General features: G+C 45.8%; 1 protein-coding gene and 1 long non-coding RNA gene across 2 annotated transcripts in view; one reads left to right on the top strand and one right to left on the bottom strand.

The window, feature by feature from the left end:
• The window catches only part of LOC129712119 (astrotactin-2-like), an 863,305-nt gene that overhangs the window by 299,493 nt on the left and 536,117 nt on the right, over positions 1-27,695 (top strand). Inside the window, 1 exon segment of the mRNA XM_055660334.1 lies at positions 15,518-15,619. Coding sequence (XP_055516309.1) covers positions 15,518-15,619 — 102 coding nt within the window.
• LOC129712122 (uncharacterized) lies at positions 9,502-15,582 on the bottom strand. Its single transcript, XR_008725991.1, has 2 exons — positions 15,388-15,582; positions 9,502-9,898 (listed from the first exon to the last, which is right to left on the bottom strand). It is a non-coding gene; the product is annotated as an uncharacterized LOC129712122 (long non-coding RNA).

Below are 27,695 nucleotides of genomic sequence, written 5' to 3'. Positions count from 1 at the left end.
AATTTCATTGTCCTATCAGGGACACATGACAATAAACTCTCTTGAACTTGAACTTGAACTTAAACTGAAGATAAACACAAGAAGCTGGAGTAACTCAGCTTGTCAGGCAGCATCTCTAGAGAAAAGGTGACGTTTTGGGTCGAGACCCTTCTCCAGACTGAGGGGGTGAAAGGGAAACGAGAGATATAGACAGTGATATAAAGAGATATGGAACGAATGAATGAAAGACATGCAAAAAAAGTAACGATGATGAACCTGTACGACTTTGGAATGTGGGAGGAAGCCGAAGAACTCGGAGAAAATTAAAAGTAATTCACTCCTAGTTTTTGAATCCCAACCTTTGCTACCAGTCTCATTTAGTTTAGTTTAGTTTAGAGATATAGTGTGGAAACAGGCCCTACGGCCCACCGAATCTGCGCCTACCAGCGATCCCCGTACATTAACATTATCCAACACACACTAAGGACAATTTACCTTTATACCAAGCCATTTCACCTATAAATCTGTATGTCTTTGGAGTGTGGGAGGAAACCTGAGATCCCAGAGAAAACCCGCTGAAGTCACGGGGAGAACGTACAAACTCCGCACAGACAAGCACCCATAGTCGGGATCGAACCCGGGACTCGAGGTTCTGGCGCTGTCAGGCAGCAACTCTGCCGCTGCGCCACCGTGCCACATTGTAAAGCCGAGTATCTTTAGAGACGCAACTTGTCCATAATTTTCACACAAGCGGGATACCATGACAACTCAGTAGTCAGAATGAGACAGGATTTTCATCAGATGAAGTAGAATTATTGGGAAATGCTCAGATTAGCGAGGCAGACAAAATAGTGCTACTCCCTGGTAATAATGACCAGTTGAGAGCACTACAATCTAAGAAACTTCAGAAAGGTTTGTGCTGATTAATGTGTAAGATAAGTATCCATTAAAAAATCAACGGAAAGTCAACAGTAGCCGCTTGTGCCCACTTCCAATGACTTTAGACTCTAGAGAAAGATAGCTACAAATTGCTGGATTAACTCAGCGGGCCAGGCAGCACCTCTGGAGAAAGGGAATGGGTGACCTTTCGGGTTAAGACCCTGCTTCAGACCATTTTGTGTCTGTCCGTCAGTCTTTGTGAACTTTTGGCCTGCACTCTCGTTTGCATCTCTCCTGACTCACAGGGTCTCGACCTGAAACGTCACCCATTCCTTCTCTCCAGAGATGCAGCCTGCCCCGCTGAGTTACTCCATCATTTGTGCCTATCTTTAGTGTAAACCAGCATCTGCAGTTCCTTCCTACCCAACATTACTTTGTTGCAAACATTGAAATATTTTGTATTTAATCGTTTGGTTTGGGTTTCTTTACTTGAAAAAGGCCCTGGGCTCACTGCACTGACCAGCAGTCCCTGTACATTAGCACCATCCTACACACACACTATTTTTACCGAAGCCAATTAACTAACAAACCTGTACGTCTTTGGAATGTGGGAGGAGACCCGGAGTTCACGGGGGTAGAACATACAGACTCCGTACAGATAGCACCAGTGGTCAGTATCGAACCCGGATCTCTGGCACCGTAAGGCAGCAACTCTACCGTTGTGCCACTGTGCTGCCCTGGCTCTAGAGGCTGAATAAAGGACCAGATGACACTTATCGGATGAGATTGTCAATGGGTTTGAAGATGGATTAGCAAAAGTTAGATGGTGTCCACAGTCATGTCTTGGCAGGCTTCTGCAAAAATATGAAGACATTGATGAGGATTGATGCACAAGGATTAAGAACATAAAGCATGTTTACGTGTAAAGTCTGATGCAAAACTTATGTTTTAAATCCCCCAGAGAGGGGAGTGCAGATAGAGAAAAAAGCTTAGAGATACAGCGCGGAAACAGGCCCTTCGGCCCACCGAGTCCGCGCCGACCTGTGATCGCCACACACTAACACTATCCTATACACACTGGGGATAATTTACAATTTATCTTAAGCCAATTGTCCTACAAAGCAGTATGTCTATGGAGTGTGGGAGGAAACCAGAGCTCCTGGAGAAAACCCACGCAGGTCGCAGAGAGAACGTACAAACTTCGCACAGACAGCGCCCGTAGTCAGGATCGAACCCAGGTTTCTGGCGCTGTGAGGCAGCAACTCTACCGCTGCGCCAGCGGGCCACCCACCGTACCCCAGTTGCAAGGGGTACGTACTGGTTAAGGTTGCACAGAGTAATGCACACGTCACAATGATGCTCCAGGCTGTTAAAACCATCCAGTTCCCACAGACCGCTCCAAGAGGCGCTTGGCCAGGCCGTCCCTGCAACGCCAGCAGGAAAACAGACCTTCATGGTCAGATCCAGATCCCTGCACTTGCAGTACAATAACGGGTGACTAGAAAACAGTGCTACACTAACGACTCCGTACACTGGCTCAGTGTACTACTGCTGCACACACCGCCTACAAACGTCACATGCACACTTTTTTTCATGTCGATTTGTGCACGTAGACTTTTGTCTCCTCAGTTTTGATTACGTCAGCTATCTCTCACAGATCATGAAAACGCACAACCTCCAGATTCAGGGACAGTTTCTTCCCGGCTGTTATCAGGCAACTGAACCGTCCTCCCAACAACTAGAGGACAGCGCAGGCTCGGTGGGCCGAACGGCCTGTTTCCGCGTTGTATCTCCAAACTAAACGAAATATCCCAGCATTGCAAGTAGAGGGAGGTTGATTGTAAAGAAACAAGTTCAGGATACCGCAAGAATAGAGACCACGGCACGGTGGCACAGCGGTGGAGTTGCTGACTTACAGCGCCAGAGACCCGGGTTCAATCCCGACTACGGGTGCCGTCTGTACGGAGTTAGTACCTTCTCCCCGTGACCTGCGTAGGTTTTCTCCTAGATCTTCGGTTTCCTCCCACACTCCAAAGACGTACAGGTTTGTAGGTTAATTGGCTTGGTATAAGTATAAATTTGGCCCCAGTGTGTGTAGGATAGTGTTAATGTGCGGGGATCGCTGGTCGGCCAGGACTCTGGTGGCTGAAGGGCCTGTTTCTCTAAACTAAACTAAACTAAACTCTGGTTCCTTCCTCACAGATGCTCCCTGATCGACTGAATATTTCAAGCATTTTCATAAGTTCAGAAGTGATAAGAGCAGAATTAGGCCCATCAAGTCTACCTGCCATTCAATCATGGCTGATGTATCTCTCCATCCGGACCCCATTCTCCTGCCTTCCCCCCCCGATAACCCCTGACACCCGTAATAGTGAAGAATCTATCTATCTCTGCCTTAAATGTTCTGTTTTTACTGCCATGGAATCTGGAGCTGAGAAGTTAATCTGTCTCCCATCTAGTACACATTCGAAGCTGTTTGCTTCTTTTCCCAAGGAGTTCACTGACCTGCTCAGAAGCAATTTTCCGCTTGTGAGCAGGCATGAGAGATATAATCACCGCAAAATATTATTTCACCTGCAGAGAGAGCATTGATGAATAAAAACAAAGGAAAATTCAAGGACTTAACCCGTTGATGAAACCGAATATAGTTTTACAAAAAGATGTCTGAAGCAATGCAGTTTCTACTTTCAAGAAGACCACACCTTAGTGACCACGAAAATAGATACAATTCCCACTTGCAAAAGACTCTGGAAGTTGAGAATTGGAGAACAGCCCCAACTATCTCTATAAGGCACATTTGGAATATTGTGAGCAGTTTTAGGACCTTATCGGAGGAAGGATGTGCTGGCTCTGGACAGGGTCCAGAGGAGGTTTACAAGATGATCCAAGGAATGAGTAGATTAACCTATGATGAGCGTTTGACGGCCTGTACTCGCTGGAGTTTAGAAAAATGGAGGGGGGGGGCTCATTGAAACGTACAGAATAGTGAAAGGCTTGGATAGAGTGGACATGGAGAGGATGTTTCCTCTAGTGGGTGTGTCTAGGACTAGAGGTCATAACCTCAGAATGAAAGGGCGTCCTTTTAGGAAGGAGATGAGGAGGAATTTCTTTAGTCAGAGGGTGGTGACTCTGTGGAATTCATTGCCACAGACGGCTGTGGAGGCCAAGTCAGTGGATATATTTATATACCGAGGTACAGTGAAATTAATTTTTGTACAGTTTAGTACAAGTGTCACCTTACATAAGCACCTAGATACATCTTAGATAGCCATCCACCGAGTCTGCGCTGTCCTCTAGTTGTTGGGAGGATGGTTCAGTTGCCTGATAACAGCTGGGAAGAAACTGTCCCTGACTCTGGAGGTTGTGCGTTTTCATGATCAGTGAGAGATAGCTGACGTAATCAAAACTGAGGATACAAAAGTCTACGTGCACAAATCGACATTGAACAAAAGTGTGCATGTGACGTTTGTGGGCATTGTGACTGTGGGGAGATGACAGGTCAACAGGTCATCTGTTTCTCACCTGTAAATCCTCCCCTATTTTGTTAGGGGTGTCAGCAGTCTCCAATCTGTATGGCTCAACTAACAGCCTGCGTTTTGCTGTCTCACTCAGTGGATTTGGATATGAACATGCTCTCAGGCTCAGTATCACTGCTTACTGTAGCTTGAGACAAGTGATATCACCATTGTCGATGTAATGTGAAACATGCTTCCCTAATTTAGTTTGCAGCCAAGCAGAAGTATGAGATTAACTCAAAATTCAGCATTTTGCTTGTCTGCTGTATCTGGTACATTAAAGCGGAAATTCACTCAAAGCCCCGACATCTTAATTATCTTCTTATAATTTGCCCGAGGCATGTTAAAAGTTCAGAATAAAGGCAAAATTGTGCAAACGCATAAGTTCTGAAGTTAAACATTGAAATGACAGCAGGTCTGATAACATTTGGGCGGCACGGTGGTGCAGCGGTCGTGTTGCTGCCTTACAGCGCCAGCGTTCGATCCTGACTATGGGCGCTGTCTGAAAGGAGTTTGCACGTTCTCCCCGTTACCGCGTGGGTTTTCCCCGGGTGCTCTGTTTTCCTTCCATACTACAAAGACGTACAGGGTTTTGGCTCGTCTGGCTTAGGTAAAAATTGTAAATTGTCCCGAGTGTGTAGGATAATGAGAGGGATCGCTGGTTGGTGTGGACTTGGTGGGCCAGAGGGCTTGTGTCCGCGCCGTATCACTAAACTAAACTAAATTTGCAGAGTGGACAACAGAGTTAGACTTAAAAATTATTGTCCCTATCTGAAAAATATTTTCAACCCAAAATGTTACCTATTCCTTTTCAACTGAGATGCTGCCTGACCCACCAAGTTAGTCCAGCATTTTGTGGCTAATCTCAAAGATTAAATGGTTCTCTCTCCAAGGTTACTGACTGACCACTCCAAAGACGTACAGGTTTGTAGGTTAATTGGCTTAGTAAAATTGTAAATTATCCCTAGTGTGTGTTGGATGGTGTTAGTTTGCCGTGATCGCTGGTTGGCCCTAACAGGATGGGCCGAAGGGCCTGTTTCCACCCTGTATCTTTAAACTCAACTAAACCTGCTGGGCACACATAACATATGAAATCCAAGTGAGAATTAAAGTTGTTTCTTCCAGTCTTTAATATGGTATTGTGTTGCTTGGGAGATTAGGAATAGTGAAAGGCCTGGGTAGAGTGGATGTGGAGAGGATATTTCCACTAATGGGATAGTCTTAGACCAGAGGTTATAGTCTCAGAGGACGTTCCTTTGGGAAGGTGATGTGGAGGAATTAATTTTGTCAGAGGGTGGTGATTCTGTGGAATTAATTGCCACAGACGGCTGTGGAGGCCAAGTCAATGGATATTTTTAAGCCGGAGATAGATAGATTATTGATTAGTACGGGTGTCAGGGGTTATGGGGAGAAGGCAGGAGAATGGGATTATGAGGGAGAGGTAGATCAGCCATGATTAAATGGCGGAGTAGACCTGATGGGCCGAATGGCCTAATTCAGCTCCTTTCACTTATGAACTTATGCAAGGGTTATAGTCCAGACATGTTGAATCATTTGCAAAAGACAAGGAAATTATTTTGTTGGCTCAATTGTCTTTGGAGTTGGAGAGAAAGTTGTCTTCAATTAGCAACAAGTTGGCTTCATTTTCTTGCGTAATTAGAAATGCCAGTGTTGTGTGCATAGTGCATATTGTTGCATTACCTAATGAATAAATAAGAATAAATAATCTCTTGTAACTTTTTTGTGCATATTTAGGTTGGGATTTAATTGGGATGGCGATGTTTAACCTTGTTTTCCAGATTCTGCGGGATAATTTGTTGCTTTTTAAGTAAATATTACACAGTTTACCTGACAGTGGAGAATAATTGCAGGATTTAATTTGAAATCTTAGCTGCAAAAGTGATTACTATTACTCATTAGCGATTTGCATGGGCCAGCGCATCTAATCATGAACCCTCTGGGGCATAAGGTGAGGAAATGTATCATTGCTGTCATGGGGGTGAATAATAATGAGCAAGGCATTTGTTCTTAAGAGTAGCGATGGTAAACTTGCTCCAAAGTATGTTACTTTGATTTAAGAGATTAGTTTAGTCTAGTGATACAGCGCGGAAACTGGACCTTTGTCCCACCTCGTCTGCGCCGACCAGCGATACCTGTACGATAGCACTTCCGGGCCAATTGATCATTCTACCAAGCCAATTAACGTACAAACCTGTACGTCTTTGGATTGTGGGAGGTAACTGGAGATCCCGGAGAGAACCCACGCAGTTCACGGGGAGAACGTGCAAACTCCGTACAGACAACCCCCGTAGTCAGGATCGAACCCGGGTCTCCTGCGCTGTGAGGCAGCATCTCTACCGCTGCGCCACTAGATGCAATGGGAATGTTGGATTCAATGATCCAGGCCAGTCCAACAATAGCAACTTCTCCTCATATTGAGCCTTTGATTAGTGTATTATGTTCATACATTATAGGAGCAGAATTAGGCCATTTGGCCTATCAAGTCTACTGCATGGCTGATCTATCTTTCCCTCTCAACCCCATTCTCCTGCCTTCTCCTCTGCCTTAGCCCTGACACCCGTACTAATCAAGAATTTGTCAATCTCTGCCTTAAAAATATCCATTGACACGGCCTCCATAGCCGTCAGTGGCGATGAATTCCACAAATTCACCACCCTCGGACTAAAGAAATTCCTCCTCATCTCCTTTCTTAAGATATGTGCTTTTATGCTGAGACTATGGCCTTTGGTCTTAGACTCTCCCACTGGTGGGAAACATCCTCTCCACATCCACTATCCAGGCCTCTCAATATTCGGTAAGTTTCAATGTGGTGCCCACTCATCCTTACAAACTCCGGTGAGTCCAGGCTCAGTGTCGTCAAACACTCACCAGTTCACCTGTAGAGAGCTTTATGATTACAAACAAGGAACATTCAAGAACTTGAGAAGTCGCGACTCTCCCACTTGTGGAAACATCCTCTCAAAGTGCCAGGAAACAACTACTTGATCAAAGCTGTGGGTTTTAAGGAAGGATTGCCCTCAAGTCTATGTCGTTCAAAGCTTATCGGAGGTTGTAGTGTTTAATAGCCACATGCCTTGCACCCTTTCCAGTTTAATAACCTCCTTATGGACGAATTCAGCAGAGGATAGTGCAAGTGGTGTCCTTGAATAATTTTAAGGTACAAATGGAGAGATCTGTGATAAACGAGGGGCTAAAAGGTTACCATTGGTTGATGAAAATGCAAAATTGAGATTACTCAGACCTTACTAAATGGCAGGTCAAATCTCAGAGGCCAGGTGAATTTTGCCTGTTCCTTTTTGATATGCTCATCCTTTGAGACGTAAACCTTTGAAGATCTAGGTTCAGCTCTGATGGTTGTAATGAAAAGGATGGAGTTAATAGGTAAAAAATTGAATTTCTTGCATGAAGAGAAGGCAATCATTTTGTTTTTCGACTTTTTTAGCGATCGGATTCAAGGCCTCAGGCAAAATGAACTCACACAGTTACACAACACTAAATGATCGTAGATTCTTGTGCAATATAGTAGTGAGTGAACAACATCGCCAAGAAAGGCCAAAGGGGAGATCGATATGTAGCCCACAATTAATTTAGTTTTTTTGGTTGTTTTTAGTTTAGTTTGGAGTTTAGCCGAAACAGGCTCTTCAGTCCACCGAGTCCGTGCCGGCCAGCGATCCCCGTACACTAACACTATCCTGCATACCAGGGATACTTTACAAGTATACCAAGCCAATCAGCCTGAAAACCTGTACGTCTTTGGAGTGCGGGAGGAAACCAGAGCACCCGGGGAAAACCCACGCAGGTCACAGGGAGAACGTACAAACTCTGTACAGAGTCAGGATCGAACCCGGGTCTCTGGCGCTGTGAGGCAGCAACTCTACCGCTGCGCCACCGTGCCGCTCTGTTGAGTGTTATTCTAAAGTTATGGAAAAAGTGCAATGTTGATGAGATCCCGGGATTGGTGGTGATCCATTTGTAAATCCTCATTACTAAGACTGACACAGAGAAAGAAAACAATATCCTTTGTGCTCCTACAAGGCCACTCCTGACTACATTTCTTCGACAAGAGTTTCCATATTTGGCATTGGAAACAGCATTTCTTGGATTCATTCTTTCCCATTGAGAATTTACCTGAAGGAATATTCCTTTTCTGTTCAGTCTTGTGACAGATTGTCTCTGGGGACGGCTGCTGTGTTTCGCAATGGATCTGCTTTCACCAGCTTTTGAGGAGGATTTTCAAAACCACAGAGACTGCTTATTTCCACCTCCACGAAGGCCATGTACAACTGACAGGGAGCGAGGCGAAGCTTTGATGCCACCCTGGTACATGGGGAGTCAGAACATTGAGTGCCCACAAGTGGTGACCACTGCGGCTTCTGACCTCCCCACCATCGAAGGGGACGTGCAGGAGACGCTGCCTCAACAAGACAGCCAGGATCATCAGAGACCCACACCTCCCTGACCACACACTCATTTCACCCCTGCCATCAGGAGCCTGGAAACTGTAACATCCAGGTTCAGGAACAGCTTCTTCCCTACAGCCATCAGGCTATTAAACACTACAACCTCCAAATAAACTCTGAACTATATAGGCATTGGTTTTGTCTTTTTATACTATTATTGTTTGTAGGTTTTTATGTGTACGTACGTATGTGTGTGTGTGTGTGTGTGTGTATATATATATATATATACACACACACAAAATGCTGGAGTAATGGAGCAGGACAGGCAGCAACTAGATAGAAGGTATGGATGGCATGTATATATATATGTGCGTGTATATGTGTGTGTGTGTGTGTATTATATATATTTATATATATTACATATTTGACAAGTCTAGCAAGGGCAGGACCTAAACAGTGAGTGGTAGGGCTCTGGAAAGTGTCGTAGTGCAGATGGATCTATATATACTGTGTATGTATATATTTATATATATTCTATGCCCTGCCAAATATATCACATATATAAATATATATATATATATATATATATAAGTGTGTGTGTACGCGTGTAATATATATGTACGCAATATATATGACCACACACACACACATATATATAATATATATATAAACTGTATATAGTGTAGATAATGTATATAATATATATGTATATACACATATTCTACTTTTTATTTATCGTTTAGCATATTGTTTACAGTGTGCTATGTTTACATATTCCGTTGTGCTGCAGCAAGTAAGAATTTCATTGTTCTATCTGGGACACATGACAATAAAACAGTCTTGACTCTTGAGCAGAACTGTGACATTTACATCCACCGATGTGTATCCAGCCACATTGAGGGAGGCTGTGGACAGCCCTGGAGCAATCTCATCCATTCACATTCCCCGCGTTACAGAGCTGCAGAGGCCTGTGACCCTTGCTGCTCCTCCGAGATTGCTTCTCTGTGCACGGCAGGAGAGGCTGGGCTTTGCATGAAACCTCTGGTGACATGGGATGCAGCAACAAGAGGTGACAGCGCGATTACTTCTCTGTTGTGGCAGCACCTGTTTTGGACAAACCAAAGAGAATGAAGCACGGGCCCGATTGAGAGTGATTTTGTTTCCACTGTTTCACCTCCGAGGGAGGGCTGCATAATCCTAATACTTTGGAATTAATTGTTCTTGTACTGAAGTGGCCGGGGGGCTTGTTTGGACTGCGTGAAATGCTTATTTTAAGCCAGTTAAAACAGACTACATCCCAATATCTATGTGATGCCTGAGGCAGAGATAAGTCAAACTCGACATTTTTCAAACAGGGGACTCCGAACAACCAACTTATTATTTTCTTTCCTAAGTTTCCTGCATTACCAGCAGAACTATTGTGAGCCGCATGAACTAAATCCTTTTTATTTCTGCAAATGATTAACATTAATGGCTGATATTAACTGTGTTGCACTGAACCTGACTTGTCAAACAGCCCATGAAAATTGCAAATGTCCAATTAATAACACGTTTTGACTTTCAGATCAGCTTTGCATTGCAAATCGTTTCATGATTTTCCAATCATCCTTTAGGCTACACAGAACAAACGTGGTGATCAGATTGCAAAGAAACCTTGCCAATCTAAATTTAATTCAGCAATAATTAATCATGTGTAATTTGTATGAACTGGGCTGCAGCATTGAAATTGCTCTTTTTGGAGACGCAGTTTTGCTTTGGCTGGTTTTTCAATTCTTTCTGTGAGTTTGGTGATTAATTGTGAGCTGAGTCAGTATCGCACAGGTGTGCACATTTCTCTCTCCCTTTATGGCCACTGTTTGATCTTCTCGAACAGCGGTCTATTTATATTCCGCCATCTTGAGGGACTAAATCACCCTGAAGCAATCTCATAACATTCTTGTTGCTGTGTGAAACAGCCACAAATCCTGTGACCTTTGCAGATCCTGTTTCTTGATACCTGCCAGACTTTGGGATTATATCGAAACAAGGAACTGCAGATGGTGGTTTACTAAAAGAAAGGACATAAAGTGCTGGAGTAACTCAGCGGGCCCGGCATGTTTCTGAAGAAGGGCACCGACTTGAAATGTCAACTGTTCTCCAGGGATGCCGCCTGACCCGTTGAGTTCTTTTATAGGGATTATATTATGCAAGTCAAAAATTGCAGCAGGATCTTGATCGGTTGGGCAGGTGGGCCGAGGAATAGTTGATTGAATTTAATGCAGAGAAATGTGCTGTGTTGCATTTCGGCAAGTCTAACAAGGGTAGGACCTACGCAGTGAATGGCAGGGCTCTGGGGAGTGTTGTAGAGCAGAGGGATCTAGGAGTGCAGGTACATAGTTCCTTGAAAGTTGCGACGCAGGTCGATAGAGAGACCAAAAAGGCTTTTGATGTACTGGGATTCATGTGTCAGAGAACTGTATAGACTTTGGGAAATAGACACAAAGTGCTGGAAAAACTCAGTGGGCATACAGGGCTCGAGTAACTCAGTGGGTCAGGCAGCATCTCCGGAGAAAAAGGATGGGTGACGTTTTGGGTCGGAACTGAAAATAGAGGGGGGGGAGTGGATACTGGAGGTAAGAAAAGTCCAGAACAGATCAGGGACAGCAACAGATGGCCAAGGAATGATTGGGTCCGTATTGGCGCAATGTTGGCTGGGGAAGAGGTGACAACGGGAGGGATGCAGGGATGTGCAAGAAAGCAAAGTGCTGGAGTAACTCAGCGGATCAGGCAGCAGCTGTGGAAGACATGGTGAGGTGACGTTGGGACTGGTGATCACTCTTCTCCAGATCAAATATTGAAAATCAAACAAAAAAAAGCCAGATGTTGATGAAGGATCCTTGGTTTTTGATCTCAAACACTGATCACTTGAGGAGGGGGTGGAGGCATTTGGATCACAAGCAGTAGATGAGGACCAGGAGGGCCAGCGAGAGCTACCTGGCAGTGGTGGGCCATCAAGAACGAAGGGGGGACCCAGCGAGGGGTTTGGAGGGGGCAAGGAGAACAAATGGGGACCCAGCGAGGGGCCGTCGAGAAGATAGCTGGCAGACAGAAGATAGGATTGTTCATAAGGGGGATAGGAGTAGGATTAGGCCATTTGGCCCATCAAGTCGGCTTCGCCATTCAATCATGGCTGATCTATCTCTCCCTCCTAACCCCATTCTACTGCCTTCTCCCCATAACCCCTGACACCCGTACTAATCAAGAATAGACAATAGACAATAGGTGCAGGAGTAGGCCATTTGGCCCTTCGAGCCAGCAACGCCATTCAATGTGATCATGGCTGATCAGTTCCTGCCTTCTCCCCATAGCCCCTGACTCCGCTATCTTTAAGAGCCCTATCTAGCTCTCTCTTGAAAGCATCCAGAGAACCTGCCTCCACCGCCCTCTGAGGCAGAGAATTCCACAGACTCACCACTCTGTGAGAAAAAGTGTTTCCACATCTCCGTTCTAAATGGCTTACTCCTTATTCTTAAACTGTGGCCCCTGGTTCTGGACTCCCCCAACATCAGGAACATGTTTCCTGCCTCTAGTGTGTCCAAGCCCTTAACAATCTTATATGTTTCAATGAGATCGCCTCTCATCCTTCTAAACTCCAGAGTGTACAAGCCCAGCTGCTCCATTCTCTCAGCATTTGACAATCCTGCCATTCCGGGAATTAACCTTGTTCTATGTTCTAATGGCATTGGTTCCATTCGCTTCGTTCCTTCCTCAAGCGTAAACGTTCCCAAACTCCAGCTTCTCCCAACCTCACACGGCAGAAATGACCCAGCGGTCAGTTTCAGAGGTGCAAAGGTTAACAAACCCTTCTGCTTCATGTGTAGGAAGGAACTGCAGATGCTGGTTTACACCGAAGATGGGCACAAAATGCTGGAGTGCCTCAGGCAGCATTTCCGGAGAGAAGGAATGGGCGACGTTTCGGGTCGAGACTGCGCCGTTCAATAACTCCAGCATTTTGTGTTCGACCTCACCTTCTTGAATGTATTTGCTTTCCCAAGGGTTGATTTTATCATGAGCCAGATTCAAATGTCAGTGCTATCTTAATTGAAAGACACGTTAAAAAGCACAGAAGAAGCGCTGTTATTTCAATGTCTGCCTCCATACTACCCGTGCTTGCGCTTTCCTTTGTGTGGTAGGATGAAAGAACCCATTGTTCAGCCGGCCGAGCGTTAAAATCATGTTACCGCTGTCTTTGTTGTGTGAGCTGAGAGAGTAGTCCTTTCCTCCTGCAGTGTGTACAGCAAGACACTTGGGGAGTGTGCTTTGACTGTTGCAAAACTTGACAAGATAATGAGACAGCAAGAACAGTTTGCATCTTAGCCGAGAATGTGTCTGACTGCGTCGCACAGTTGGAACTTTCCCGCTTTGCCGTGTAGTTGCTCAGGATGAGGCCGGGGCGCCGACATGCTCGCACACCGTGTAGAAGTGTCAGTTGTCTTTCGTCATCTTGTCAACATCGTGCTGTAGATTGTGGGAAAAGAGGTAGGGACTGCTCAATGCGCTATATTTCAGTTCCTCAAGAGCAAGTGAAAATGGCCACAGCAATATAGTTGCTGTCTTGCCGGTTTTGATCCTGACTACGGGTGCTGTCTGTACAGAGTTTATACATTCTCCCTGTGACTGTGTGGGTTCTCTCCAGGTGCTCCGGTTGCCTCCCACACTCCAAAAATATGAAGGTTTGTCGGTTAATAATCTTCTGTAAATTGTCCCTGGTGTGTAGGTAGAAATAGTGTGTGGGTGATCGCTGGTCAGCATGGCCTCGGTGGGCCGAAGAGCCTGTTTCCACGCTCTATCTCTAAATCAGAGAGCTCTGTATCTCTGATATCATCGTCTACGATGGGCCACCACCTGTATCTCTAAATTAAAGTAAACTAAACTAAGTTAAACATTCAAATTAAAGCTTAGTCGTTGTTCCTTAATTTGTCATTCCAAATGAAAGCAATTCCATCCACATCTTCCAATGTTAAAATAAACCAAATGCTACTTTTCTATAAGATGTTCTCAACTTTGTAATAATTCAGGTAAGAGTCCGCGATCTCTGAGCTCCTCCTCCCTGTTATAATATATTCCCTGGGCATTTGATGGCTCCAACAATGGAAATAGACACAAAATGTTGCACCAAAAAGATACTTGACCTCAACCCCTTTGATCTCTCATTTTCACACCACACCCTTCCATATCTCCAGTCTCCCTCTCCCATGACTCCCAGTCTGAAGATGGGTCTCGACCCGAAACGTCACCCATTCCTTCTCTCCAGAGGTGCTGCATGCCCCGCTGAGTTACTCCAGCACTTTGTGCCATTCAATGGATTATTTTAAGGCAGAGATAGATAGATTCTTGATTAGTATGGGTGTCGGAGGTTATGGGGAGAAGGCAGGAGAATGGGGGTGAGAGGGAGAGGTAGATCGGCCATGACTGAATGGCGGAGTAGACTTGATGGGCCGAATGGCCTAATTCTGCTCCTGTCATTTATGAACGTATGCACTCTTGGTATACAAATTGTCACAGTCTGCCCTCTCCTCATTCTCATCCACTTCACCTCCCGGTACTTTTCCACCGGTCCCTCCTTCTCCTCGCCTGCCACTCCCCTCTCATCAGCCCAACTCTCCTCACCTGTTGCACTCAGTTGCCTCTGATCACCTATTAACCCGGTATATAGACTTTCCTTGTTGTCAGCTTTCATGCAAGACTCTCCAGCGATTTCCCGACTGACTACACGGATTCGAACCTGCCTGCCCCTGACCATTCCATCCTGTCATCTTCCCACCAGTCTATCACCTCAGCCTTCTGTCCCCGACCACGGCCTTCGTCCCGTACCTCCTGGTTTCTGTCTGCCTCTCTCCTGGGCTGTTTGGTGTATCCCTGCAACGGCTCCTCGACTTCCTGCCTGGCTTCGACTCTCCTTTTGTCTGTCCCTCGCTGGTTTGTTTGCATCGTGTGTTGGATCTCCTGGTTACCGGACCTTCCGCTACCCCGACTACGTCTCCTGCCTGCCCCTCTTCGGAACCCTCGCTCAATCCTGAGCCTCTGTGTGAGTACGGTGTACCCATTCCTGTGTTTCTACTCTGTGCTGCTATTGGGTCCAAGCTATACCCGTTACACAAAGTGAATTTAAATCTTGACATCGTAGGAAGTGCAGAGTTCAACAGGATCTTGTAGGCACAGGGACCTTTTGCAGAACTATGATAACACTTAGTTTAGTTTAGAGATACAGCATGGAAACAGGCCCTTCAGCCCTCCGAGTCCACGCCGACCATCAATCACCCATACTCTATATTATCCCAATTTCGCATCCAAAGCACGAGGGCCAGTTTACAGAAGCCAATTGATCTACAAACCTGCACGTGGGAGGAAACCGGAGCGCCCGGACAGAGCAGGGAGAACGTACAAACTCCGCACAGACAGAACCCATAGTCAGGATCGAACCCGAGTCGCTGGTGCTGTAAGGCAGCAACTCTACTGCCGCGCCACCCAGCCGCCTTCGATACCCAGTCAGACTATCTCAGGCATCTTCTCCATTGGCAATCACGGACTCTGAGCGCAATACCCCAACCTACCCCAGGTGCTTTACGTCTTGGTGTTGGCGCGATGGGACTCGACCTCCTGCGGGCTCTCTCTGGTCTTAAGGTCAAAGGACGACGTTGTTGTCCATCTCAATTTAAAGGCGGCTTTGTTTTCACTCACCAGGGAGTGGTATTCTCAGAGCGGAAGAGGACTCTGGCACAGAAGCGGATGATGAAACCCACCTCACTTTCTACTCTGAGCACAGGGGGAGGAGAAGGAGCAAAGGTAATGTTTACTGTGTCTGATGTGGTCTCATGTTTGGAAACGAGAGTGACAGACAAATTTGAGGGTTTGGGTTTGTTTTAACAGGAATAAGAAACCGCCAATTCCTCATCTCAGACGTGTGCCTTTGGCAACTGCCTGCTATGAAACGAATTGAGAGTACGAATCTTTGATCTAACTCAGTGTGGAATATGAACCTGCTGGCAGTAACTGACCTTTAGATTATAGCAATTTGACATTAGTGAATTCCAGAATTGTCCTGTCATTTTCATCAAATGCACAGTCATTTGTGGAAGGTGATCTTATTGAGTCCACACACAGGATTAGATGCTGTTCAGCCAGAGCTGAACACGCACTTCTCAGCATCTGCATACAATGGTGTCTGTCATGTCGCTTCTTGTGTGTGGCGGTGGAAAGATTGGTGGAAACAGGGCCAACTGAGCAGCAGAATGTTTAAGAAGGAACTGCAGATGCTGGAAAATCGATGGTAGACAAAAATGCTGGAGAAACTCAGCGGGTGAGGCAGCATCTATGGAGCGAAGGGCATAGGCCAAGCAGTTCCTGTTGAGCAACCAGCAGTTCCTGGTGAGGCATAGCTCATGGATCTTTGCTTCACCACCTCCCCCTGGCAGGGCATGCCCCCATCCTTTTGTGCTGTCTTTGTGGAGTTCGCACGTTCTCCCAAGAACTGTGTGGTTTTTCTCCCGAGGTACAGTGAAAAGCTTTTTTGTTTGGTGCTTTCTATGTAGCGGAAATGCCATTTGTGATCCCAACCCGACCGCCCACAGTGTACAGATACAGTGTAATGTGAATAGTGTTTAAATGCAAGATCAAGTCCTGTAAGAAATGCTGCCGTTGGGGTCGAGGTTTAAAAGGACGGAGCGAATGAAATGAGTGATCGCAGATCCGCATCTGGGACCAGCACGCAGAGAATCGCTGATTTACCCCGGCATTTTGTGTTTATCTTCCGTGTAAACCAGCAGTTCCTTCCTCCATGTGCTGACAATCGCTGGGATGGGCACCATCTTGGATTTTAATCACTTTCTGGAATCTACTCAGTCTGCTTGGATGAATCTCGTAGAAAACGGGTGCAAATGTAGGCCATTCGAGCCAGCACCGCCATTCAATATGATCATGGCTGATCATCCAAAATCAGTACCCCGTTCCTACTTTCTCCCCATATCCCTTGATTCGTTAGTCCTAAAAGCTGTATCTAATATCTTGAAAACATCCAGTGAATTGGCCTCCGCTGTCTTCTGTGGTGGAGAATTCCACAGATTCACAACTCTCTGTATGAAAGGTTTTTCCTTATCTCAGTTCTAAATGGCCTAACCCTTGTTCTTAAAATGTGACCCCTAGTTCTAAACTCCCCCAACATCAGGAACATTTTTCCTGCATCTAGCCTGTCCAATCCCTTAAGAATTTTATAAGTTTCTGTAAGATACCCCCTCATCCTTCGAAATTCCAGTGAATAGCAGTGCGTTTTGGGAGTGTGGGATGAGAATGACCTGTGGTGGAGATGTTGGCTTTGTCTGGGGCCACTGCTGTTGAGTTGCTTATCTTTCTATTTAATTGAGAAGGTTTTGTGGAGACACTATTTGCAGCACTTGTATTCAGAAGGAGTTTCTCATCCAAACACTAAAGGGCCTGTCCCACTATGAGTTCATTCAAGAGCTCTCCCGAGTTTAAAAAAAAAAATCAAATTCGTGGTAATTATGTAGAATGTACGTCGGAGCTCGGGACGTCTCTTAGCGGCTCGTAACGCTAACGGCAGGTACTCGGGAAATGCGGTAAGATCGTGAAGACTTGTAGGTGAAAAATGTCCACGAGAGCCCCAAGTACCTACGAGCGGCTATTACCGTAATTCTCCGAGTTCGAATCAGGGGAAACTCGGGAGAACTCTTGAATTAGCTTGTACAGTGGGACAGCCCCTTAACAAGGCCTGTGATTGCTTCCTGACATCAAATTATATCAACTTGGGCGGCACGGTGGAGCAGAGGTAGAGTTGCTGCCTCACAGCTCCAGAGACCCAGTTTCAATCCTGACTATGGGTGCTGTGTGGGATTTTGTACATTCTCCCTGTGACCTGCATGGGTTTTCTCCGGGTGTTCCGGTTTCCTCCCACACTCCAGAGGTAAACAGGTTTGTAGGTTAATTGGCATCGATAAAATTGTAAATTGTCCCTAGTGTGTGTAGGGTAGTGTTAGTGTGTGGGGATCGCTGGTTGGTGCGGACTCGGTGGGCTGAAGGGCCTGTTTCCACGCTGTATCTAAACTAAACACTAAGATCAGGCACTTCCCAACTATTGCCCTGTCTACTGGCTAAACAATATCAATGCATTTAATTTGATTCAAGGAGGTGGATGCAATGTCCTCGGCGAACAGAATTAAGTTTGAAGTTACTACATTTTGTGAAACCTTAGAAATGTATTTTAATGTGCAAACATTAAATGTAATTGCTACAGGAGGCTATGGATCAATGCTGCTTGTCCTGAGGCTTCCCAAGAGAAATAGGAATCAAAAGTGTGTTATAAATGAGTCAGCTACAGAATAGCTTGCTTTGCCTGTTATGATAAAAGGAAAGACACTGTTTCATTCATCATCACAAAGATTTTTCCCTTCCCTTCCATTCATGAGATTGTTTGGTTTAATGTTCAGATACAGCGTGGAAACGAGCCCTTCAGCCCACCGAGTCTACGCCGACCAGCAATCACCCACACATTGGCATTATCGCACTAGGGACAATTGCACTACCCTACCCGATACTCCAGGGACAATTTACAATTATACTGAGCCAATTAACCTTCAAACCTGCATGTCTTTGGAGGGTGGAAGTAAACCGGAGCACCCGGAGAAAACCCACGCAGGTCAGGGGGAGAACGTAAAAATTCCGTACAGACAGCACCCGTAGTCTGGATCAAACCCTGGTCTCTGGCGCTGTGAGGCAGCAACTCTACTGCTGCGCCATTGCAGGACTAATGAATTTTGATGTTGGGTCCAGGTGGGATGGCAGGAAGGGGTCAGGAATGTTGATGACAGGAATATTGCCCCCTGCCTCATCCAATGCTAGTGTTCTAACTGAGAGACTATTTCAAAATCAGTTCCAGAATTCTACTGCATGGGTGGCACTAATAGGGTGGTTAATTCACTGCCGACCCGCATATTAACACTATCCTCCACACACTAGTGACAATTTACATTTATACCAAGCTAATTAACTTACAAACCTGTACGTCTTTGGAGTGTGGGAGGAAACTGAAGATCTCGGAGAAAACCCACGCAGGCCACAGGGAGAACGTACAAACTCCGTACAGACAGTACCCGTAGTCGGGATTGAACCGGCAGCAACACTACCGCTGAGCAGCCGTGCCGTCCTGCAATTCCATCCGCCCACATATCACCCTATTCCATTCTCGGTCAGAGTCTGGTTGGGAAGACTGCAGATTTCCACAGGTACATCTTTAACCAATGCTTGCTTGCCCTGCGAGGAACCAGCAAAACTGTCACGTCGTATTCCGCTTGGGCAGTCTGCACCCCGGCGGCTTGAACATTGACTTCTCCAATTTCCGGTAGCCCTTGCTGGCTCCTCCCCTTCTCAGCTCTCCCACAGCCCTCTGGCTCCTCTTCCTTCCTTTCTTCTTCCCCCCCCCCCCCCCCCCCCCCCCCCCATCAGTCTGAAGAAGGGTTTTGGCCTGATACATTGCCTATTTCCTTCGCTCCATAGATGCTGCCGCACCCGCTGAGTTTCTCCAGCATTTTTGTCTCGCGACGAATATGAAGTCATTTCAGAAGAAGCCGGTGAGAAAACGGCCATTTAAAAAAAAAAGGAATCACTATCATGAATGCACATCTGGAACATCCAGATGGAAGATATTAAATCATGAATATTGCAGACATAAATGCAGAACAGACAGTAATTCAAGTGACGTAAACTTCAGCCATGTATTTGATGGAGATGAAACAGTGTGTTTACATTATCCATTTGGCAAGTTGGTTCTGTGGACACAATTGGTGTACATCTGGCAGTAATATTTCAGTTTCACAAATCCTCAGCACACCAGTAGCCATGCATAACCTTACTTGTTTTCTGACATATTTATTGTTTCATTTACCAAGACTAATTGCTGGTTTATTCTGGATGCCAACAAACACACATCAATGACTGCGTGCAGCAGTAAAATACCCAGTCTCTTCTGCAAGGTCTGTGACATCGCGTAATCCAATGTTTTAAATCAGGCTTTGTTGCCATCTTGTGATTTGGAAGAATGTGCACTGTTTAAATTTTTTTTCAGTTCAGTTTAGTTTATTGTCACATGTACCGAGGTACGGTGAAAAGCCTTTGTTGCGTGCTAACCTGTCCAAACACCTTCGATCAGTCCACCTGAACCTACCTGATCTCTCAGTTGCTATACACTTTAATTCTCCTTCCCATTCCCACACAGACTTTTCTGTCCTCAGTCTCCTCCATTGTCAGAGTGAGGGTAAACGCAAATTGGAGGAACAGCATCTCATATTTCACTTGGGCAGCTGACAGCCCAGTGGTATGAACATTGATTTCTCTCAGGTACACAAAAATGCTGGAGAAACTGAGCGGGTGCAGCAGCATCTATGGAGCGAAGGAAATAGGAAACGTTTCGGGCCAAAACCCTTCTTCAGACTATCTTACTTCAGTTAGCCCCGGCATTCCCTCTCTCTCCATCCCTCCCCCACTGAAGTTTGTCGTTTTCACCCAACAAACAGCTAACAATGGCTCGTTTCCTTTATCATCGTTACTTGTTTGCCTATCTCATTCATTGATTTTTATCTCTCCACATCACCTTCGATATCTCTCGCTTCCCTTATCTCTAACCAGTCTTAAGAAGGGTCTTGAGCCGAAACATCACCCATTCCTTCTCTCCAGAGATGCTGCCTGTCTCGCTGAGTTACTCCAGATTTTTGTCTCTATCTTCAGTGGAAAGACAATACCTGATTACATTCACGCCATCTACTGTTTACAGATACATGGTAAGGACTTGTTGGGAAAACTGAGGCGAGTAGGAGGAAGTTTTGTCTGGAAGGAAACAGTCCCTTCAGACTAAGGAAGGGTCTCGACCCCGAAACGTCATTGAGTTTAAGGAGACATCACCCATTCCCTCTCTCCAGAGATGCTGCCTTTCCCACTGAGTTACTCCAGGTTTTTGTGTCTATCTTTGGTTTAAACCAGCATCTGCAGTTCCTTCCTAAACTAAACTATTGTTCCCTGTCCATGTCCTCCAGAGATGCTGCTTGACTCGCTGAGTTCCTCTCACACGTTGTGTTCCCATCACCAATTAAATGGGTTTATATAAAATTCTTGCAAGCCCCAAATGTCACATCGTGTAAACCTGAAATATTCCTTGGCCAAAATTCGATTGGAGCCACTCAAGGGGCTAAATATTATATTCATGCATCACAGACTGCAACGCATTTGCTTCTATCAGTATTGTACAGATGAGGATTTGACTTTTACACAACGAAAAAGTAACTTTATCTCAAGGCAAAAAAAAAATAAAAATTAAGACTCTTGCATCTGCTTCCATGTGGAACGTGAGGTGAATTTCGTTAGTTATCGCACACTGCCACAACATGCGAATTAATCCTTGATGAGGAACGCCCACATAAGATTATTTCTACTTGCAAACTTTACAGGCCGTTGAATCTGTTGAGCTCTGTTCAGTCCGCCTGGGCTTACACGATCTTCCTGCTGCCAAATACTTTAATACGCCCTCCCATTCCCACACTAGGCCTTTCTGTCCTGGGCCTCCTCCACTGTCAGAGTGAGGCCTAATGCAAATTGGAGGAACAGCACCATATATTTTGTTTGTGCAGCTAACAACCCAGTGGTATGAATATTGATTTCTCTAAGCTTTTCACTGTACCTCGGTACACATGACAATAAACTAAACTGAACTCTTATCATCGGCCTCCCCAATTCCTCCTGCTGAGGAATTAATACTCAGCAGGAGCATTAATTAATCCGGAATCATTAATCTCAGTTGGTTGAAAAGCTGCAGAGAAAACTAGTGAGGAGAAACCTATTTGTTTCATAATTAGTTTCATTTTACCACGTTTTTAATTAATCAGAAAGGGCTCATACTGTTTAAAATCGGCAAAAATTCTTTCAAAGTATTGATTGTACTTCTAAATCATCAAAACGATTCACTGGAGTGGTCGTGTCATAAACGACGAGAAATAAATGCAGTGAAGGAAAACGTACAAAACCCTCATGGATCTGCACAGTGTTGTCACAAAGAGAGAGCTAGATTGGGCTGTTAAAGATAGCGTAGTCAGGGGATATGGGGAGAAGGCAGGAACAGGGTACTGATTGGGGATGATCAGCCGTGATCACATTGAATGGCGGTGTTGGCTCGAAGGGCCGAATGGCCTACTCCTGCACCTATTGTCTATTTTCTATTGTTTGATAGTTGCTTCAAAAATAAAACGACTTGAGCACCACTCATTAGGTCATAAGGTCACAAGTGATAGGACCAGACCATTTGGCCCATCAAGCCTAATGTCCCTAGTGTGGGTAGGATAGTGTTAATGTGCAGGGATCGCTGGCCAGCATGGACCTGGTGTTTCCACGCTGTATCTCTAAAACAAAAATAAATACTAAAACATCCTCGTTGAAGAAAATCACAACAAGGGAACATCCTTGCTTTAAGAAGTCTTTATCCTTGAAGGACGCTGGAGACCTGACCTGTGCGTTTTGCAGCCGCCAGCTGCCCGCTACATAGACTGATGCCACATCTACACCGCACCAGCTCACAGTAAGCGAGTCATGACTTCTCAAACGATCTCTCCGCAGTAGCCCGTTCACCAAAGCCTTCATCTGCACAGAAGCCTGCTGGCACCGATTTCTTATCAAATAAAAATTTCATGGAAGGTTTTTTATTTCCCCAGCAAAAAATAAAAAACAATATCCCAGTTGGGGATACACAAAAATGCTGGAGAAACTCAGCGGGTGCAGCAACATCTATGGAGCGAAGGAAATAGGCAACGTTTCGGGCCGAAACCCTTCTTCAGACTGATGGGGGGTGGGGGGGGAGAAGGAAGGAAAAAGGGAGGAGGAGGAGCCCGAGGGCGGGGGATGGGAGGAGACAGCTCGAGGGTTAAGGAAGGGGAGGAGACAGCAAGGGCTAGCAAAACTGGGAGAATTCAACGTTCATGCCATCCGGCCGCAAGCAACCCAGGCGGAATATGAGGTGCTGTTCCTCCAATTTCCGGTGTTGCTCACTCTGGCAATGGAGGAGACCCCGGACAGAGAGGTCGGATTAGGAATGGGAGGGGGAGTTGAAGTGCTGAGCCACCGGGAGTTCAGGTAGGTTATTGCGGACTGAGCGGAGGTGTTCGGCGAAACGATCGTCCAACCTCCGCTTAGTCTCCCCGATGTAAATCAGCTGACATCTAGAGCAGCGGATGCAGTAGATGAGGTTGGAGGAGATACAGGTGGACCTTTGCCGCACCTGGAATGACTGCTTGGATCCTTGAATGGAGTCGAGGGGGGAGGTGAAGGGACAGGTGTTGCATTTCTTGCGGTTGCAACGGAAAGTGCCCGGGGAGGGGGTGGTACGGGAGGGAAGGGAAGAATTGACAAGGGAGTGGGGAGGGAGCGGTCTTTGCGGAAGGCAGACATAGGGGGAGATGGGAAGATGTGGCGAGTGGTAGGGTCACGTTGGAGGTGGCGGAAATGGCGGAGGATTATTTATTGTATTTGCCGGCTGGTGAGGTGAAAGGTGAGGACCAGGGGGACTCTGCCCTTGTTGCGAGTGCGGGGATGGGAAGAGAGAGCAGCGTTGCGGGGTATGGATGAGACCCTGGTGCGAGCCTCATCTATGGTGGTGGAAGGGAATCCCCGTTCCCTGAAGAACAAGGACATTTCCGATGCCCTGGTGTGGAACGTCTCATCCTGGGAGCAGATGCGGCGTATGCAGAGGAATTGCAGCATTTTTTGTGTACCTTCGATCTTCCAGCATCTGCAGTTCCATCTTGAACACAACATCCCAGTTGGGGAGTTTGGGCGAGATACAAAATTGCACACTATTCACCATTTTCAGCTTGATCAAATGTCCTCCTCAGTTTTTAAGAAGGAACTGCAGATGCTGGAAAATCGAAGGTAGACAAAAATGCCTATTTCAACGTTGCCTATTTTCTTCGCTCCATAGATGCTGCTGCACCCGCTGAGTTTCTCCAGCACTTTCGTCCTTCTCAGTTTATTGTGAGTTCATTTTGAAGGCAAAGTAACAATCTTTTTGACTCAATTTACCGCCATGAACTATTTACAAAATAGCTGCACATGGTAATGGCCTCAGCAGATGTTTGGATGATTATTTTTGTCATGTGTAATAAGAGACAGTGAGAAGATGGTAGCACGGTGGCGCAGTAGTAGAGTTGCTGCCTCACAGCGCCAAAGACCCTCGGGTTCGAACCCGACTACGGCTGCTGTCTGTACGTCCTCTTCGTGACCTGCGCGGGCTTTCTCCGGGAGCTTCGGTTCCCTCCCACGCTCCAAAGACGTGCAGGTTTGTAGGTTAATTGCCTTAGTAAAATTGTAAGTTCTCCTTTGTGTGTGTGTAGGATAGTGTTGGTGTGCAGAGATCACTGGTCAATGGAAGATCCCATTGCTGCACAGTATCTCTAACTAAACTTAACTAAACTAAGCTGAAAAGACAGTGAAAAACTTGTAAATCATCCATTTATTATTGCAATCGAACTATGTATGAGTACAACAGGTAGTGCAAAAAGGGAAATGGAACAGAGTGCAGAACATAGAGTTACAGCTACAGAGAAAGTGCAGATTAAAAAAAGTGCAAGGGGCGCAATGAGGTGGACTGGAAGATTGGGAATACAGCCTGAGGAAATGATAGGGCTGTTCAAGTGTCTGATAACAGCCAGGAAGAAGCTACTCCTGAGTCTGATGGTATGATGTTTTCAATCGTTTGCATCTTCTGTTTGAGGGAAGAGTAGAGAAGAGAGAATGATCAGGGAGTGGGTGGTCCTTGATTATGTTGCCTGATTCCCCAAGGTAGCATGAAGTCTAGATGAAGCTGTTAGGGACAACTGAGACCTGAAATTGTGAGAGGAATAGATCGGGTAGAAGCACCAAGTCTTTTGGTCAGAGTAGGTGAATGTAGAACCAGAGGACATAGTTTCAAGGTGAGGGGGGGACGGTTTAATAGGAATCTGAGGGGTAACTTTTTTAACACAGATTCAACCCACAACCCACTAGCTGAGGCAAGTTGTTGTGACTATCCGAACCTACAGAGGAAAACATTTTTTGAGACAAACGACACTCCCGGTATTTCTCCATCTTTGCTGTGGGCAACTTTTAAAGCCTATGTTAGAGGCTTTATTATTGCATACCAAGCTTTTCAAAACAAGAAAAATAAGACTGAACAATTGGAATTAGAAAAACAGATAAAACAGTTCGACCTAGAAAACGCGGTTGACCCAACCATTGCAATATAATTTTCTGAGGAGCATAAAGGGCCTGTCCCACTTGCCGTTTTTTTCCGCAACTGCTGACGACTGACGTATCAGGTCACCGAAATGCGACGTGATGCAGCGTAACGTGGCGGCGGTGATGACATATTGATCAAGTGATCAATTAATCAGTGTTTTTTCAAGTGTTGCTTTTTTTTTTGTTGCTGCTGGATTTTGAAATCTTCAAAATCTTTTGGCAACACTGATATGACGCCAGCAGTCACCAAAAAAATCGCCAAGTCGGACAGGCCCTTACGGTGCAAGCATTTCAAAAAAGATATGATTTGTTTTTTTCAGACATGAATTAAGCTTAAGGAAGCGGCCACAAATATGTTCAACTTCAAAGCATTGAGTTTTAACTTCTATTGTTATGAAATATTGGCTTGTATAAGATTACAAGAAGATTCTCTCAGTGGCTGTTCAAAGTGAAAATGGAAATGAAATGTGTTCTCATACACTGGCATGCAGGTCTTCAGATTGCTGCTGTTTACTGAAGGGGGAAAGATTTAATAGGAACCGGCAGGTACACAAAGGATGGTGGGTGTATGGAACGAGCTGCCAGAGGAGGTTTTAGTTTTTTTAGAGATACAGCGCGGAAACAGGCCCTTTAGCTCACCAAGCCGCACTGACCAGCAATCCCCGCACGTTAACACCATCCTACACACACTGGGGACAATTTACAATTAACACTTATTCCAGCCAATTAACCTACAAAACCTAGCTTTTCTGGTATAGTTTTTTTCTTTATTGCCAGAGATGATTAGACTTAGACTTAGACTAGATCCTTCATTTGTCATTCAGACCTTTCGGTCTGAACGAAATGTCATTGCCTGCAGCCATACATGTAATAATAAACAACAAAACACACAATAAACACAAATGAACATCCACCACAGTGTGTTCACCAGGCACCTCCTCACTGTGATGGAGGCAAAAACCTTAGGGTTACTGTCTCTTCCCTCCTCTTCTCCCTCTGCGCTGAGGCGATACCCCACCGGGCGATGGTAATCAGTCCCGCGGCTCACCGAGCTCCGCGAAAGGGCCTGTTCAAGCTCCGCGGCCCGGGGTGGTCGAAGCTGCCGCCCTCCAGTCCAGCTCTATCTCTTTCTCCAAATGTGTCTGTTGTTCTAATTCATCATCCTACTCAATATTTCCTCTTTGGTCATTAGTTGGTCCCCATAGTGTGTTGCCCTCAACACACACTGATCATCACACACTCCTGACGAGTATAGTTTAGAGACACAGTGCGGAAACAGGCCCTTCAGCCAGGTCGGGAATTTTATTACCTAGCAGCAGTCTGAAGAGCAGGTCATAAGACATAGTAGCAGATTTCGGTCACTTCGGCATATCAAGCCTACTCCGCCATCCAGTCATGGCTGATCTATTTTTCCGTCTCTACCACATGTTGAAAAATTTTCCACGAGTAAAATTTGGTTGGCATGGTTCTTTTGAACTCGTGGTGCAGTGGAGTGAGGTCGCTATGTAGTTACAGGCAGTCGAGGGCAGCCGTAGGCAATCTCCTTCGCTGACCGGGCATTTTGATTGGCTCATTGGAGTTTTCAGGACCAAGGACACGTAGTCGGGATCGAACCCGGGTCTCTGGCGCTGCAAATGCCGCAGGGCAGCAACTCGACCGCTGCATCACCTTGCCACCCGAACAGAATGATAGAATAGAATAGAAATTTTATTTCCGAGCAACGTCAAGACATTCAGTGCCTCCACCTAAATGACCTTGTTTCAAGACCATGATCTCCCGTAGATGGGAATGGTCTTCAAGTCGTCCATCCATTTGCGAAGGAAAAGGTTTGCGAATATGCCTGAAGTTGGCTGCTGACATTGAAGATCTTTCCAAAATGTGTTTTCCATCGAAAATGTTCTGTGACTTTACAGGAAATTGCGATTAAATCTCGGTTCACTTTGCTGTTCCATATCTTAAGCCACATGTTAGACCTTGCTGGTGGAGAACATGGATTTGAAGCATTAAAGTGATCAGTGGGGCTTTTGCTAAATGTAGTTCCATAAAAAATGACATTGCCTTGGTAAGCTGCCATACATATTTAGACTTTAGAGATACAGCGCAGAAACAGGCCCTGTGGTGCTCCGGACCTGCAACCACCCCGCACATTAACCTGCACACACTAGGGACAATTTTACATTTATAACCAAGCCAATTAACCTATAAACCTGCACGTCTTTGGCGAGTGGGAGGAAACCTGAGCACCTGTAGAAAACCCACACAGGGAGAACGTACAAACTCCGTACAGACAGCATCCATAGTCAGGATCAAACCTGGGTCTCTGGCGCTGTGAGGCAGCAACTCTACCGCTGTTCCCAACTAGATGTAGACACAAGGAACTGCAAATGCTGGTTTACAAGATAAGACAAAGTGCTGGAGCAACTCAATGGGTCAGGCAGCAACTCTGGAGGTCATGGGCAGGCGGCGATTGTGGTTTAGACCCCGAAGGAAGATCTGAGGAAGGGTTCGGATACAAAATGTCACCTCTCCATGTCCTCCAGAAATGCAAGATGATTTGTTCAGCCGTGAAACTGGTTGTGGTGAAAAGCTCACAGTGCATATC

This window comes from Leucoraja erinacea, chromosome 31 (genome assembly GCF_028641065.1).
Source record: "Leucoraja erinacea ecotype New England chromosome 31, Leri_hhj_1, whole genome shotgun sequence".
Taxonomy (NCBI): Eukaryota; Metazoa; Chordata; class Chondrichthyes; order Rajiformes; family Rajidae; genus Leucoraja; species Leucoraja erinaceus.
The sequence above is the reverse complement of the archived record's forward strand: the minus strand, read 5'-3'. Positions and strand labels throughout refer to the sequence as shown.